This window comes from Apteryx rowi, unplaced genomic scaffold (assembly GCF_003343035.1).
Source record: "Apteryx rowi isolate R43461 unplaced genomic scaffold, aptRow1 scaffold_24, whole genome shotgun sequence".
NCBI classification, from domain to species: Eukaryota; Metazoa; Chordata; class Aves; order Apterygiformes; family Apterygidae; genus Apteryx; species Apteryx rowi.
In genome coordinates, this window is record NW_020448752.1 from 2,824,294 (window position 1) to 2,840,094 (window position 15,801).

General features: G+C 48.7%; 1 protein-coding gene and 1 long non-coding RNA gene across 4 annotated transcripts in view; one reads left to right on the top strand and one right to left on the bottom strand.

Annotated features, from left to right (window-relative positions):
* Positions 1-3,404, top strand: part of LOC112966261 — a 49,111-nt gene extending 45,707 nt beyond the window's left edge. The window contains exon 3 of the long non-coding RNA XR_003253560.1: positions 3,325-3,404. This is a non-coding gene — a long non-coding RNA (uncharacterized LOC112966261). The remainder of the gene's footprint in view (positions 1-3,324) is intronic.
* LOC112966259 (putative P2Y purinoceptor 10) lies at positions 942-12,091 on the bottom strand. Of its 3 annotated transcripts, none has more exons than XM_026066202.1 (2): positions 12,070-12,091; positions 942-4,123 (listed from the first exon to the last, which is right to left on the bottom strand). In XM_026066202.1, exon 2 carries the CDS (start codon positions 4,119-4,121, stop codon positions 3,099-3,101), a length of 1,023 nt encoding a protein of 340 aa, XP_025921987.1. In that variant the 5' UTR covers positions 4,122-4,123; positions 12,070-12,091; the 3' UTR covers positions 942-3,098. The 3 variants fall into 3 exon arrangements, with proteins under 3 accessions (XP_025921987.1, XP_025921985.1, XP_025921986.1); XM_026066200.1 differs by lacking the exon at positions 12,070-12,091 and adding an exon at positions 9,623-9,661; XM_026066201.1 differs by lacking the exon at positions 12,070-12,091 and adding an exon at positions 9,499-9,557.
* Positions 12,092-15,801: the final 3,710 nt, after the last annotated feature.

Sequence of the window (15,801 nt, forward strand, 5' to 3'; positions counted from 1 at the left end):
AGAGGAATTATCAGCGCTCTGATATCGGTTACGATAGGATGACCATTTGCTGACCCTGCAGAGGAACGCGTTTCCTTTTGCTGGCGGATGTGATGCCCCTGGACGTAACAGAGTGTTTTCTGCCCAGCGCAAGCCCCGGGGAAGGGGGACACCTCATGCACTGGTTTTGCCCCCGCTTTCTACTGTGGTCTGTAAAAGGGACTGGTTTCGTGTGGGTCTAAGGGAGCTCAGAGGGCAGAAGAGGCAGGAAGACCAGGGCTCCAGCATGAGTGGTCGAGGCTGAGGGTACTTGGGGATGCTGTCGTGGTGACAGGGATGTCACCCTTCTGGAGCCACCAGATGTGTTATACTCATGTTGACTCATTCTTCCCAGGAATCAGGGTTGATAAGAGCAAAGCGGCCTCGGAACAAGTGACAAAGAAGAGCGAGCGTGTTTCTCCCCAAATGACTGCTCTCATGAGCCTGGGGACCTCAGGTCTCACTAAAAGTTATCCCTACTCCCCATGGCATTTCCCCAAAAAGCCTTTCCTCCCAGAATGCAACGTTCAGGGTGGGAGAGCTGGTGACGCYGTTCAGTCGTCTTCAACCAGTCATTCCCCGTGCCGGGACACRGGCGGCCCCGGAGTTGTGACTGACAGCTCTTCCAGCACCACACCTATTCCCGTGGCAGAAGGGTGAAAAGCTGTCCTGCTCTTTGGCACCTTTCTGCCCACAAAACATGGCTAAAGCCAACTTAAGTGTTGTAGTTCAAAAACAGAAAAAAAAATCGTATTTGACTGGGGTGAAAACCTCTCTGTAGACAGGGAAGCAATTTGYTTAAGGATAACAAAAGTTGGTAGTGGTCAATGCACTTAATCACCTGAAGGCCAGTCTGTGATTTAGGCGATGCAGAAACTGGTCTCATTCGGCTCTGCAGATAAGTGATAACTATGAAACTCAGCTTACATTTGGCAAAACGCATTTATTTTTTAAGCATTAATTTTTGGAAGGAAAAATGTAGTACAAGCTACACAGTTACCATAGCAGTGTCTTCAACTTGTTTTCACCCCATAAATGCAGAATTGTTTGAGAAGGAAATTACAGTACGCGGCTCCCAGCCACATGCTAGGTGATTAAGGTCTATAAAAATCCTCAAAACAGCCATTGAAACTGCAGTCTCATTCACAGACGATATTGTACAGCGTCTAGCTCGTGAGAAGGTTGCTAAGTTGGCAAGAATCGCATTATACGTGCTTAACTATACCTGAACATCAACCTCTGCTCACGTTTTAAAGGGATTACCTGCAGTGTGTAAACGTGTATGTATACCACTGGCATAATAAACTGCCCAGTTAAACCAGTGGAAATATTGACTTCAGTGGGAGATGGACTGTTCACTTACTTGGCAGTTTTTTCACTAGAAAACTAGAAAAACTTGCAAGAATACACTGTTCTTAAAAGCTATTTCCTTCAGATAAGCACATTTCAGTCCTCTCATTTACGTACGTGTAAGATTAAGTTCATCATGCTATAGATCCTAATCGTCTTTTTACAAATGGGAGAACTGCAGTAGCTTATTCTATTGAAACAGTATGTCTTCAGTTTTAGAAGGAACTTTTAGAGGAACTCTGGCGTCACGGTTATTTAAACCTGGCTGTTGTTTGCTTTTTCCCACCTCACTGTGTGTAAAACTAATACGCAGAAAATCTTTGGTTGAGTCAAAATGTAACAAAGTGGAATTAAGTAGTTAGATTTCAATTACACTCAGCRAGTGTTTCTGAAATTTCATGCATTTTACAGCAATACATGGGGTGCTGCCACCGATGCTTGCTGAGGGTTGCTCAGAATGCTTTTAAAAAGCCACAGGTTTTCCAAAGGGARTAAATCAGTGCCAAAGCTATCCCCAGCCATCAGCACACTGAAACCCTTGAAGTTACACAAACTGGGTGAATGTGGCCTAAAAGCTGTGGCTTATTTAAAACACTTTAGGGGTAAATGGAATCCCAGCTTGTGACTGCTTTTAATATATTCGTAGTTAATGAAGTCATAAAAAGGTAAACGCTAAGATCATGAGAATGGCTGATAGGGAAAAATATCGGTGAATAACTTGCTTGAAGAGATTAGCCATTGCTCRATCGGTGAAATCATCTCGGCAAGGGCACCTTACTTTTTCCAAGATTTTTCAGCAGATTTTGCTGAGGACGGATTTCGCAGTAGAACCGTCACAGACCCCTCTCGGCCTAAGACAGCCGTACGCAGAGCAGAGCGAGGACTTGCACGGTGCCGCCGGGGCGTTAAATGCAGCCACAGCGGTGCTTAGTCCGGAGCAGACGGGCTCCCGGCGCCCCGCGCTCCTGAGCCCCGCGGTCCCGTTGCGGAGCGGGCAGCGGGGGCCGGGAGGCGTCGGGAGCAAGGGCCGGTCCCGCGCCCCGGGGCGGCTGCGGAGTCGTGGCGTGGAGATGCTGCGGCAGCGGTGGAGAGCAAGCTCAGAGCTGGGCGAGGGGAGGCAGATGATGAACGAGCCGGGAGGGGGGAAATACGGCGAGAACGAAACAAATGCAAGCGTCGTGACTCGTAGCGTGTCCCTAAAGTYGGCAAACGGAGGCTGCCGCGCTGAAGGGAGCTGCGAACCTTTCATGTGCCGCATCCCCGAGCGCAGGGACCTGAAATAGTCGCTGACGGTTATTGGCCATTTTGGGGTTCTCGTGTGCACTGCATGTTTCCAGTTGAGAAGACACTTCAGTGGATGTCAGTGTATGACTGTCTCCGGCTTGGTCATAGAACCACTACAGATGGGAAATTAGAAAAAAGCTGCTGGGACGTTTCCGCTGTTTCCCAGCGAAAGCCCTGTTGCTCCCTTCTGCACTTCCGCAGTCCGGTCAGGTCAGGCATGGGCATCACGTCGGCAGGCGCCGTCACGCCAGCTGGGTCACTCATCGGCTACTAACACGCTGGTCTTAAACAAGTTTTTATTTTGTGTAAATCAAAAGATTTCCACTGCCACAAAATCCCCTGAAAAAACAAACTTGCAGGATCTTCCATAAYGGTTGGTAAATGAACATCACAGAACAGTCTCGGATTGCAAATGAAACGCTTAGTTACTCTTTTAAGCCTTCTTTTCATTCCTTAAACGATGAGGCGCTTTCTTTGCTCATGAGCCGGCTCCTGATGACCATGCTGCTGTGTCTTGATATCTGATCCTGAAACTCTGAATTCATAAAGAAATACAGGATTGGATCCAAGCAGCAGTCCAGACTTGCAAGACTTAAGCAAAAGGGTTGAGTGTAAAGAGTGAAGCTACGTAAGAAACAGTCTGTAATAACATTTTCTTTCACCATCATGTAGAAAAAGAAGTTGATGTGGTACGGTGCAAAACACACGAAGAACACGATGGCGCACATGGAAACCATCCGTAAAGCCTTCTGCCTCTCATTGCCGTTTTGCGGCGGTATCTGGAATCCCCGAAGGGAAACTTTTGTTTTCCAAGTGCAGAATAAAATAATAACGAGAGGGCCCACGAACCCGAAGAGCTCCGCCGCCGCTGTCATCAGCACCGTGGCCACCTTGCTGTCGATCTGCCGGACCTCGAGGTCTGCAAAGCAGGTGTTTGTGCTGTTGGCTAGGCCGTAGTTTCGCATGATGGGAAACGGAGAGCAAGCCGCCCCGACGAAGAGCCACACCGCGGCGCTGATGGCCGCGTCRTACCGCCGCTTCCAGTCCTTGGCCTTGAACGGCTGGTACAGGAAGAGGTACCGCTGGATGCTGATGCAGGTGAGGAAGCAAATGCTCGCGTACATGTTGAGGTACTTCAGGTAGAAACACAGTAAGCAAAGGAACCTCCCAAAAGGCCATGTGTGGTTAATATAGTAGTATATCCGCAGCGGCAGGGAGAGGACGTGAGCCAGGTCGGCCATGGCCAGATTGATCATGAAAATCACGGCTTTGTTCTTCTTGCTGATGAAGCGACATAACACCCACAAGGCAGTGCTGTTTGCCAGAAGCCCGGGTACGAATATGATGGTGTAAGTGGTTGCATACAGGCTGTATTTAAACGTTATCACGGGATCAGGACAAGTTCGGTTGCTCTGCGTCATCACGGGGCTGCTGGAAACGTTCAGCGCAGGATAGAGTGGGTGGGTCATTCCTGTAGGGAATAAAAACAAAGGCTGTAAAGGCAAAGGCACTGCAATAGTTTTTGTATTTACATTTGCATTTCTTATTTGACTATTCAGTAGAAAGTAGAGGTTTGGAAAAGTCTTTTGTATAAAGCATCTCGCTTTATTCTTCAAAGCTACCTCCTCAGAGGTCTCCCACCGCCGCAGTGTTCCCAGAGCTGTCGCTGTCAGTCCCCTTGCTGTGCTCTCCGCGTGCCCCACCAAAGGCTCTGCTCCTGTCACCATCCGTCAAGCAGAGAGCTCACGCGCTGAGACCAAGCCTTAAGGTCAGACGGGGAGTCCACGGCAGTGCAACACACTGAACTGGGGAATTTTCAGGCTACCTTAAATATATTTAAACAAGCGATCCGGTTTCAGGAGCTGAAATAGGGGCTGCCTCAAAGACATAAGCGTGGGTGAAGCTGTGCCAAACCGCTACGTCAAGGGTAGGAGAAGCTGCCCTTCCTCTGGCAGCTCAGGACCACCTATGGTTGGGTCCCTGGGTAACAGCAGCCGGCATAAGCCACATGGTGTTTCAGCAATAAGCTAAAGGCAGATGTGCCGTAGCCCAGCTTCTGCGTGTGAACGACCACATGGGCTAGAGATCAAAATGTGGGTGGCAGCCACTGAATCAGACCTGCCATGAAGTTGCCGGTTGGGCATTGCATGGGTGTCTTGGGGTCAAGTCAAGTGTTGGCGGACCTGACGGACCCCGTTCCCCTTGCGTGATGGGGAGAGCCCGTGTGGCCCTTCCGGGGGAAAGCGGAGCAGGGAGTGGGCTTGAAGGACTTGAAGACTGTAAATGCAGTTACTGCTCCTGAAGTGAACTGACCTGTGTTTAAATAAAAGGCAGAGACCTAATCTGATCACAGGCTTCCATTTCTCATCTTCCCAGCACCCTCCATCTAACACGTCTCTTCATCGGATAATTTTGTTTTGAGATATTTCCAGCTTCTGGTTCTCCTTTGATTCAGATGAATAGAGATGGCTAAATGTCGCAGACTGGACTGTTGGGTCCTCTTTCTTTCACTAGCATTTTTAACTGGGACTTTTTTCAGGAGGGTAACACAGGCAGGAAGATTTTGGTATCACTGGGTATTTCCCCATAGGGTCGTAATTCTTGGTACAGTGATTCCCTCCTTTGTCTAATTTAATGGTTAAAAAAACTGAGTATCAGCTTCCTATTTCATGTGGCTCTGCAGACACTGATTCATTGCTTGTGACTCATTTTCTGCAAGTATTGCTTACAAGGGGCATTTGCCAGAAAAAGTGTCTCTGTAGGTAGATATTAGTAACTCGTATCCTGTTACTAATGCTTTTTTTACTTCATGTTATTAAAAAAAAAAAAGGCAAAGAGTTTAGAGTTCTCAAGTCACAGAGAACACAAATAGCTGTTTTTTAAGTTGGTTAATCACTGTGGTACTTGAAGTTGGCAGCTAGTACAGACTCTACTGAAGGCTGTTATGGAAGGGCTGTAATTCAGGCCCCAGAAATGCCTGGATGTGGCCAGGTCCTAGCACAGGACACAGTCCAAGCTCAGCGCTGCCGTAATGGCTGGCTCGCGTACCCGGATGGTGAGGAGGACCACCAAACACTGCGCCTGCGGGGGCTGCCAACAGACCCTGCTGCCAGCTTTCTTGTTTTTCTTTTCAAACTTCCATTCCCTTAAGTTTCATTTTCTCCTAGTCTTCAAAAAGCAAGGCCTGCTGATTTATCTCCTGCAGCACCATCAGCTTTAGCAAATGGGCTACGTCCTTTAGTTGCACCAAAGCATCGACAAAATGCCATAATCAAGAAACTCTATCCAGCCCATCTCCTTTACTGAGACAACAGGAGCATACGGAGGCCGGGTGTTTCAAAGCAACCCTCGCAGGCTGTTTCCATCCCTCTAGGACAATTGCTCCAGGCTGCAAGTCACTGGCGTTAAGCCTCGTCCCTGGSGCAGCTTTGGAGCAAGCTCAGGTGAGATGCTCTGTTTGGCGGGGGCGGCAGGAGGGTGTTCCCGGCTGTCCGGGAGCTGGCCACTAAGCCTCGATTTTGCATCCAGGCATTCCTCCTTTTCAGGGGGAATATTTCTCCTTTGCCTATCTGAAATGTCATCTTTTGCATTGCATCCCGTTTCTAGAGACTGAATTTCTGGAGCGCGGGAAGTTTGTGCTCCCTTTCCGTCTGTGTCACCCGCAGCTCTGACATGTGGCTGATGTCCCCATCCTCAGTGACAACTCTGCGTGCTGCACCCAGTTGCTGTCCCTCTTCATGTGACATCCCTGCTTGGCAAGAAGCCATCGAGCAGGCACTTTCGAAGTTATTAGCTGTTTGCGTTTCCTCGGCTGTCCAGGTTAGGCTGACTGACCTATGTGTCTGCAAAACACGAGTGCCAGGCGGCCACTGAAATCATGGAGGCTTAGGTGCATTTGCAAAATGTTCCATTTTGAGGAATATTATTACTTAAAAACTGGCCAGTGGATCCGTGTTCTTAAGTGAGTCTGAGTTCAAGTGAGTCATAGCAGTTTGCTCATGGATGCCCCCAGATCCAGTTAGTCTGTATTTACGCCTCATGTGACAATTATGGGGCGAGATTGCAACTAGATTGCACACTGCCCTCCCCGAACGGGGGCATTCAGGGTAAACCCACATGCCCAGGGCATATCTGCTAAAACAGGAGGAGGATGCTGCATGCACACGCGTGGTATCGTGGTTCAGCCTTCGCCTTCTGGGGCAGAAAGCTGTGTGCAGCCGCGCGGTGCGCACGGTGCCTGGGCTGCAGCGGGGACAGGTCCCCCCCGGCTCGTCTCCCTCTGCTAATTGTCCACAAGGTGTCAGAGTTCATCAAGATTTCACTTCTTTCCCCTCCTCTTTCAGGCAGTTCTCTAACAGGAGCAGATGAGGGGACAAGGGCTGTCCCAGCGTGCAGGTGGCACTACCGCCTTTTCCGGACTTTGTCTTGCTGTCTTCTGAGACGAGCCCAAACCGCAAAGCTCTTGGGTGCCTATATAACTGAGATATATGACACATAAGAATGCTCCAAGCGTAGTCCTCCGATTCCTGGCATTTGCAGCAAGGAGCGTCCCAAGGCGCTGCGGCGTGGTGGCCGCGGTGGCTGCCCCGAGCCCTTGGCGCTAGAAGGTCACGAAACCCAAGAGACAGAAACGCCGGGGTTGTCCTCCCACCACCACCCGCGGTGAATCTAACGCCTCTGGTTGATTAACGGCGCGTATGAGCCCAAGGCAAAGCGTCGCGGAGCCCGAGGAGGGCTCTCCTTCGACTTCRCGCTCAGGCCATTTAGAACAAAACGCAGCATTACCTGGCTGGCAGTGCAAAACCACATGTACAGTTAATCTATACGAGTGTAAAGTCTGCTGGCTCATCAGCACACAGTGCTTTCTGATACCGAATGACTTCRCTGCAAAGGCATAAAAATATAGTGAGATTTAACCATCCCCATAGCTAAAATGCGCCCAGGCATACGCACAAGGGCTGGTTTATGCAGGGGACCATAAAATGGCTCTGTATCTGCCCTTCATGCCACTTTTCTTGCTCGGTTTGGAGCCGCATCCCTCCCCGTCCCCCTGCTGCCTGCGTGAGTGCAGAAGCGGACGCACAGGCAGGAATACCACTGAATGTCTGCCTGAAATTAGACTTTCCGCCTGCAAAGCTGTTAAGGAAGCAAAGACATTTGCTGCACAATGTACAGTGAAGGTCGAGAGCTGAAATGCCCCGTCTGATTTATCCGCACTCCCTTGCATGGTGCAGGGAGACAGTGAAAGGCTCTTCAAAACCAGCCTCCTGCTGAAACATTGTTTTCAGAATATGCCATTTCAAAAAAAAAAAAAAAGGTAATAAAAAACCACAGTGGTATATAACTAGGTTTTTTTTACATTTTAAGTAGAGTCTGTATCTCTGAGGTTGTTGCAATAAGGAAAGAATTAAGTGTGCAAGCTATTACTTGTAGCTGCACGTTTGGAAACTATTATTTCATGGCATTTCCAGGAAAAGGATGTTCATCTTGATAGGACTGAGAAGTACAGGAATGCCATTCCTCAGTCCTATATCTTTCYGTCATGTACATCAGCAGACGAACTAACTGGTTTAATTAAGGCAGAAATGCCTTTCTGTAGACTCTGGCCTCATTGCGCGGCTGTGAGTGTGTCACGCTGTTGCACTCACACTTCGGTATGAAACCTCTGCAGCCAGAAGTGGAAAGTTCTACAGTTAAGGGTATTTTTTTTTCTGTTTTTCTTCTTCCAAAAAAAAAAAAAGAGCAGCTCTGGGTTGCCTGATCTGTAACAACAATATGTTTTGGTTTGGCAATGCTCATCTAATTTTCACTTCTGCAGCTCTAGCAGCTGAAGAAACTGCACGCCCAAGCAGAAGGCAGCCTGGTCCGAGCGCTGTCCCTCTGCCGGACGAGGGCTGTCCCGGGCATGGAGTCACCCTGCGGACAAGATTCCCGTGGCTTGTGAGGTCTGCGCGGGAGCCAAGGGCTGAGCACTTTCGCCGAGGCACACACAACTTGACAACAGAAAATACGCCCTTAAACAAAATCACGCTCTCGGTTCATACACAGCAGCCTACTGCTGAAGTCCTCCCCTGCACGAGCCCGAGGCACGACAGGCTGCACACCCTGACTCGCCCTTCGCAGTGTTTTGATGGCGCAAAGCTATCCCCAAAGCACACTGCTGATTTACTCTGTGACCCTTCAGATTCAGGGTCCACCCAGCTTGAACCTCATCCGTTTCTGCCAAACGCCGCCGGTACGAATTGCTCACGCTTCCCTGGGAGCTGAGGGGCAGCTCGGGGTGGTTTCAGCCTCGGCAGTAAGCCGTCCTTTGCAAAGTATGGTCTAAAAGTGTCAGCCAAAGAATCGCGGTAAATCTCAATCTGCGCTGGAGACTGCAGCCTGAGTTATGAACTGGAACCGCCCTGGAGCTCTTGAGAATGAGAATACGTCCAACYGCCTCTAATTCTGTCCTGCTGCATCCCCCCGACTCCAGCAAGGACTCATGTGCCGCTGGTGCGATTCAGTCTGAGCAGGGTGGATTGCACAATGCAGCACGTAGATTTTTTTTTTTTTTCGGTATAAATTACTGCCAGAAGGAACGGATTTGCAACAATTCCCTCACTGTCAAATACAATTTGAAACTAGAAGGTACTTGTTGAGTAATTGGGCAAAAGAAGAAAACTGTGCCTAGCAAAGACATCTGAGACCAGGCAGGGAACCCTTTATCGCCCGTGCTATAAAACTGTACTTTCTCTAGTAACGGTAGCTTCATGCAGCCGCTGTTTTAACTCCTCCGTGTGTTCAAACGGAGGATTGGCGCCCGAGGAGCCCCCTTGCTTCTGCAAGACTCAACGTGCCACTAACCTGCTCCCGGCAGGAGCCGACCCCAAAGAAAAAGCTCCGGAAAGGCAGCGCTGCCGTAGGAAAGCGCGGAGGCTCCTTAAGGCTAGTGCTAAACCGTGGAGAGAGAGCTTAAAAGCAGCCTTACCTTCCCAGGCAGGAATCCAGCCAGCGGCGAGCGCGCCGCTCGAGGAGGAAGTGCGAYGTCTCGCGCGGCACCGCGGTGGCCGTGTTTACATGTGCGGAGCGACCTGCGTGACATCACGAGCCGCTGCAAGGTGCCGCCGGGCTCGCGCGCCCCGCGGGGCTCCCGCGCCTTCGGCCTCGCCACTTCCCGCCGCCCCGGGAGACGGCGCGGAGCGCAGCGGGCTGCCCCCTTTCCGGGCCATGCCGGCTCCGCGGGCTCCTCTTGGAGCTGTCCCGAAACGTTCCCGAAGCTGCTGCCCTCGCCTCCTCGCCGGCCGTGCGGGCCCCTCCGTTGCCATGTCGGAGCCTTGGCTGGCCCTTGCTCCGTTCGACCCGGCGCCACCTCCTCTTTCCAGAGGGGTCAGGCATCCCAGCGGCTTTTTATAGCGCTCGCTTGAGCCTTGCTCGTTATTTCGCTTGCACTTAATAAACAGGCAACTCGGATTACGCTTGCTGGAGCTCGCTGCCAGCGATGCCAAGCAGCGGCGGCTCCTCAAACGTTTCCCGCACTGGGGTGAAATCCAGCCTCCCCCTTGTTCCAGGTGGTTAATGCTTTAATGAGGCTGGGACTTCACCCACTTCCATTTCTGTATCACAAATCTTCGGAGGTCTAATTGTTTGGATTTGCAGGAAGCCGTAGGGAATCCAACCTGCCTTGCCTTTTCCGGGTTGGACTCTGGCTTGCGGCACACGACCGCCCGCGTAGCTCAGTGGCTAAACTCTCTATGAAAGTACAGAGTAAAACATCCCTGCACCTATTCTCTGACCTCGGGACAACGCAGATGTTGACGCCTGACTCCTCAGAAACCTGCGTTCGGGGCGCTACCTCGGCTTGCCCAGGTACGGAGGGGAGCAGGACAGAGCCGCAGGTCTCTTCCTTCCTCCTCCTCCTCCTCCTCCTCCTCCTCCTCCTCCTCCTCCTCCTCCTCGCCGTGCGGCTCTGGCCCCGTGGCCCGGCCGTGCACCCCGAGGAGGGGAGCGGGGCCAGCGCTGCAGAGGAAGCTTTGTGGTTTGCTGGCCGAACCTCGCAAGCAGGCTGTGACCACCTCCTCCTCTGCTCTGGGGTCCCGCCTGGGTCGTCAATTCTCCACTCTGACTTTCTAAATTCATTATCACTACTGTAGCGCTAAAACAAATGGCTCTGAAATAAGGATGACCCAAAATTAATACTCCTTAAAAAGCACAGCTGCGGTCCATAGACAGATGTTTCCATGATTTGTCAAAGGAGGTTGGTAAAAGCTGGATTTTATATTGCCAGCTGTTTATTTTAGAATTATTTATATGGGCTTCATGAAAAGCAATARTGAGCTCTTGGCCGATATTGCAGTGTTTATCAGTACATCCTGCTTAGCTGATTTTTTTAAGTTGTTCATCAGCAATGGGAACATATTTGCTGGAACCTCTCCAACAGCAAAGCCGTCTTTTTAATTAAATCACCTCACGATACTCTGTAGCCCAGCAAGCTAAGCAGAAGCCAGTTTTGGACCAGCTTTTCTGAAATACTTCACTGACTGCCCTGAGTCACGTCTGTGGGAAACAGACGTTATCAGCCCTTCTGCAGATGCTCTCGTCCGCGTGAGCTTCTCACTGCGATTCTTTCATCCCTCACTTGTCACTAACAGAATTGACTGATTTGAGCAAAAGCTACATTCTTTATAGAAAAGAGATTAAATTAACCATAGCTGCAACCGCACACGTTGGTACCTGAAATGCATTGCACAGTTGCAGGATAAGCTATAACACCAAAAACAGGCATCTTGTGAAAATACACTGGATACTTAGGAACAGATCTACCTACAAAAGAGATGCAGCTACCATTGCTACTATATACGTATCCATATAAACTGTCCTGGCAGCCTAGTTCAGTGCAGGTTGCTATAAAAAATGTCTAATTGCGAAACAGAGGTTTAAAGGCCTGAGTCATAGCACCTGCAGACTAATTCTGCAGAATTTCTCTGTGCTTGAGTTTACCCGGTTGTAGAGTGGGGTTGACATTTTCCCATCCTAAACACAAGGATGTTGCCCAGACTTCTGTAATACTTAAGCTGAAAGATTACATACATTCAAAAAACTTCTTAGTGAAGGGTCTGGCAGCATGCTGTCACGCCAAGGCATGGTTTGTGCTAGCAGAGGACTCTTATAGCCAGCCTGGAGGATCTGAAACTTGCTTGCTAGCATTGCCCATCGGTTTCCTAAGTAAGTTATCCCGGAGGTGAGGAGTGGGACGTGACCTTTTTTGCTGATAAAATTGAATTTCCTCTAGAGACTTTGCAGACAGTTATATTGGTTACTGATGTACTTTCCCCCTATATCTATTTGCGCTTGCCGTGTAGGTAAATCTTTGATTTGCATAGCATGCCTAAAATTGTTCCTGCTCTGGGTTTTTGCTTACCAGAACATTGGGCTTACCAGAAGCATTCAGCCACCAGAATGAGCTGCAGATTTCGGAGCAGCTGCTCGGCCTCAGCTCCAGCGCACCGCTGGTGCCTCGTCACCCGGCGCCTTCGCTGGCGCGCTCGGCAGCGTGACGGAGGCCGCGGCCGCCGCTCTGCGGCTCGGGCCGCTTCTCCGGGTTGCTGCAGGCGCCRGAGCCCGCCGTCCCGGCTGGAAGACGCGGGGTTTAACCGCGGAGCAGAGAGCAGCTATTAGCAGGCTGCAGCCCGTGGGTGCCGGCAGTGCCCCCGTTACGTAACGCTTCGCTACGAATAATTGAGCAACACACGTTTTCATTGCTTTAATGCAAAAAAAAAAAAGCTCCAGGTTTGCCTGTTTGTCTGTTAGGAAGCGTCTTTCAACATGCAAGAGTGACCACATGCACAAACATGTCACCCTGCCTTTTCTATGCTTGTGCTTCCTTTCTGAGTTCTTTTCCGAAATCTAAAATAAAGATGCTGCTATTTGTCTTACCAGATAATAGCAGCATTAACGTATTTTAGTTCACAGAATATTTGAAGCCATTTTTTTAGATATGTGTGTTTTCCGCATGTACAAGGGAAGAAGACACATGAGGAAAAAAGTCAGTCTAATGGAAAAATTACGGCCCTTGAGTGGGAACTAGGGAGAAAACCAGCCCCATRTCTAAAATATTGTCACTATTAATAATACAATATAATTATTAACATTCACCTGAAAAAAAAGAGTCAGAGCTAGATTTCATGTCAAAATGTTTCTTTTATCTCAGTGACTGTGGATAGCAAATTTATTTTGTTGTCAACTCAGGCATTTCATGGTTTGGACAAGCACATATTCAGTGAAAGCTACTACCAAGAAGTTATCTGACTTTTGTCAAAAGTGGTACTACTACAAGCAAAAAGTAAATATTTGTATCCCAGTTGTCCTTATCACTAATTTTAAGGACTTATTTAAAGGAGTACAAACACTGATAATGATAGGACGTGAAAAACATGTATGGGGATTAAAATACGTAAATGTGTTGTTTATTAGAAAATGYTCTTCCACGCTCTAAATCAGATAACAAAAAGAGGAACATGTGATGGAAAGCGTTTCAAAATTCTGCACTTTCCCCTGCATATTTGGGCCCCCAGATGATAATATATTTTTTCCTCTGCTGAAAAAAAAAAGAGCAAGCATAAGGGAGAGGTAAAAACGGGGTGTACGCTGAGAAACCACTGCTAATTACCTGCCTGTATTTTGATGACAACTGCAATAACATTGCTCTTTGCTGGATCTTTTACTGCTGCATAGCTAAAATTATGCAACATAGTTAGATCATGTTATCAGTGATTTTCCCTGGTCTTAGTRCAAGTGCATGCTATTTTTGCCCAAAAGGCTCTTTGGCAGATTTTATTTGAAATATATAGTTTTTATTCAAAACACAGCAGTATTTTTCAATAGAGAAGTCTGTTAGTTCTGCCTTAGATTATCACTTGTTGTGTGCCACAACACTCACTCTCCTCCATGGGCTAGTGAAATTGTGAGTAGGATGCTATAAAGAACTGAAAAGACTCATAATCCAAGTGTTTCTACAATAACAAAAACATTCCTCTCTGATAGTAGAAAGACATGGGAAATCTTAGAAAGTTTCAGAGTCTGGGGCACCCAAAACCTTGGCAGATCACCCCAGATTTTATTCAGATTGGCTGAGCACCTTGAATCTGTGGAACTGGATGAAATTCAGAGACTTTCTCATGGGAGATGTAAGACTCCCCAGTACCAGCCACAAGTACTTACCACTCCGAGCAGTTTCTTTTTTATTATTATTTACTTCTGAACTTCTTTTTTCATCAGAAACTAAAAAGGAGGAAATATGTATTATATTCTAACACTAAAGAGCCTCCGAGAAGTATTTTCCATGCAGCTTCTAAAAATAGCTCCATCAGTTGTCGTTGTTAAAATGTTTTTGCCCTACAACTCTGAATCTCTCAATGCCTAAAATCAAGTAACCTATGCTTTTTTGGATTGAATGAAAGAAAATTTGTGTGGGGAAGGGCCTGGGGAAAGGAATGCTTGCTTATTTTTGTTGGTGGTGATTTTAACTTTTTTTTTCCTCAGCTTGTCCAAGAGGTTTGCTGAAGCTCTCCTTCCAAGAGCGTCTACACAGTGGTAAGTAACCCTGTGCTCTGTAGCAGCTCTTTCAAGCCTCTACATATGATCCCTTTTTCTTATCTGCACAGTGTTTTGGACACATCTGTAAAGTGTCTTTAGGAATCGGCATGCAGGCACAGGATGAAGTCAGTGCTCTGCTCTGCAGAACACRGTTCTTTCCCAAATCTAACCGTGACCAACCCTGTCTTTCTCAGCAGCCCTACCAGGCGGCGTTTTATCACAGCTCGCCTTGTTGTGAGGCCCAGGAAGCTGGACATCAGTGACGGGGCCTCTTCTCCGCAGCCGCGATGATGGGTGGCAGCGGGCAGTTGCAGCGCTGCGGAGCCGCTCCGGTCCTGACACCTGCTGCTGCTGCTGCTGCTTAGGGATTCCCTGCAAAGCCCTTCAGCGTCTCATCGCCCAACAGCTCTGCACTGCAAGCAGCTGGGGAACAAGCTGCCGGAGAAAACAGTTTGTAAACATAGGAGGCCGATTTTGCACCAACCGTCATTGCTCACCTGTCAGCAGCCTTGCTGGAGGAGAAAGATCTGTGTAATCTGGTGAGATCCAACTAAATGTAAATGTTTTATACAACCGACAGGCTTTAGAGCTTCTGCATGAGGATTCAGCTCTTCATGGACTTCCGCAAGGAGATTTCTCCTACTTTCTAGTATCAGATCATCAGACTAAGGGAACCAAAATCAGCTTAGACGAAAGCTGCTAGAGCTATCTCAATTCTTATATGGCTGTGGCTAACCACTTTTGTGTTGCCAAGCCAGTTATAAGCCTAGTGGTAATGAAAGTCTGTGATACTGGTGTGAAGCTGTGCATCCTCAGGCTGTTGCCATTGGGAACGTACCTGAAATACAATAGCTGGCTTTCAGGAAATGAGATTTTCAACCTGTTTGGAACCACTGGGGCATTCCCATGCCCACAGCTTGCTCTCCTGCCGAAGCCAGCAGATATGTCAACTGTCAAGACGGTACTGCCTGGGTCTGCAGGGGAAAGCTCATGAAACTGGTGTGGGAAGATCCAAGGCTCTGAGTTCAGGTATTTGCATGTTTGCAGTACTTCCTCTCAGCTAGATAGGGCAAAGCAGTTCCCATCAGTTAAGAGACGCTAACTGCCAGCATATGACTGCACACCCTGCTTTTAGCATGCATGGAGCAGCAGAGGAGTGTGTGTCAAGAAGGCTGGAAGGAAAACAACGCTTCTTCAAAAGCCGTCGGTGTGCCAGTGCCCCAAATGCTGCCCGTGATGTTGCAGGCTGCTGCAGCCTGCGCATGACAGCTGCAAAGTGAAGGGTAAGTATTTTCGTGTGAACTGGAACACAAAAAAAACAATAAACTCCACAGGGGATTCCCAAGACTGGAAAACACCCTCCTAACAAATATCAGCCACCTCTGCTCTTGTACTTCATCACATTTACTTCATAGGGCTGGGCTTCCCCTTTCACTTCAGCTGGAGAGACAGCAGCAAAGGTTTTGGCAAACAGCGAACTTCACGAAATGTAAAAACTAGGAATAACTTGACAAGAATGAGGTCAGACTGCTAACATACACACATGAAACCAGTGCACAAGTCAAACCATACAAG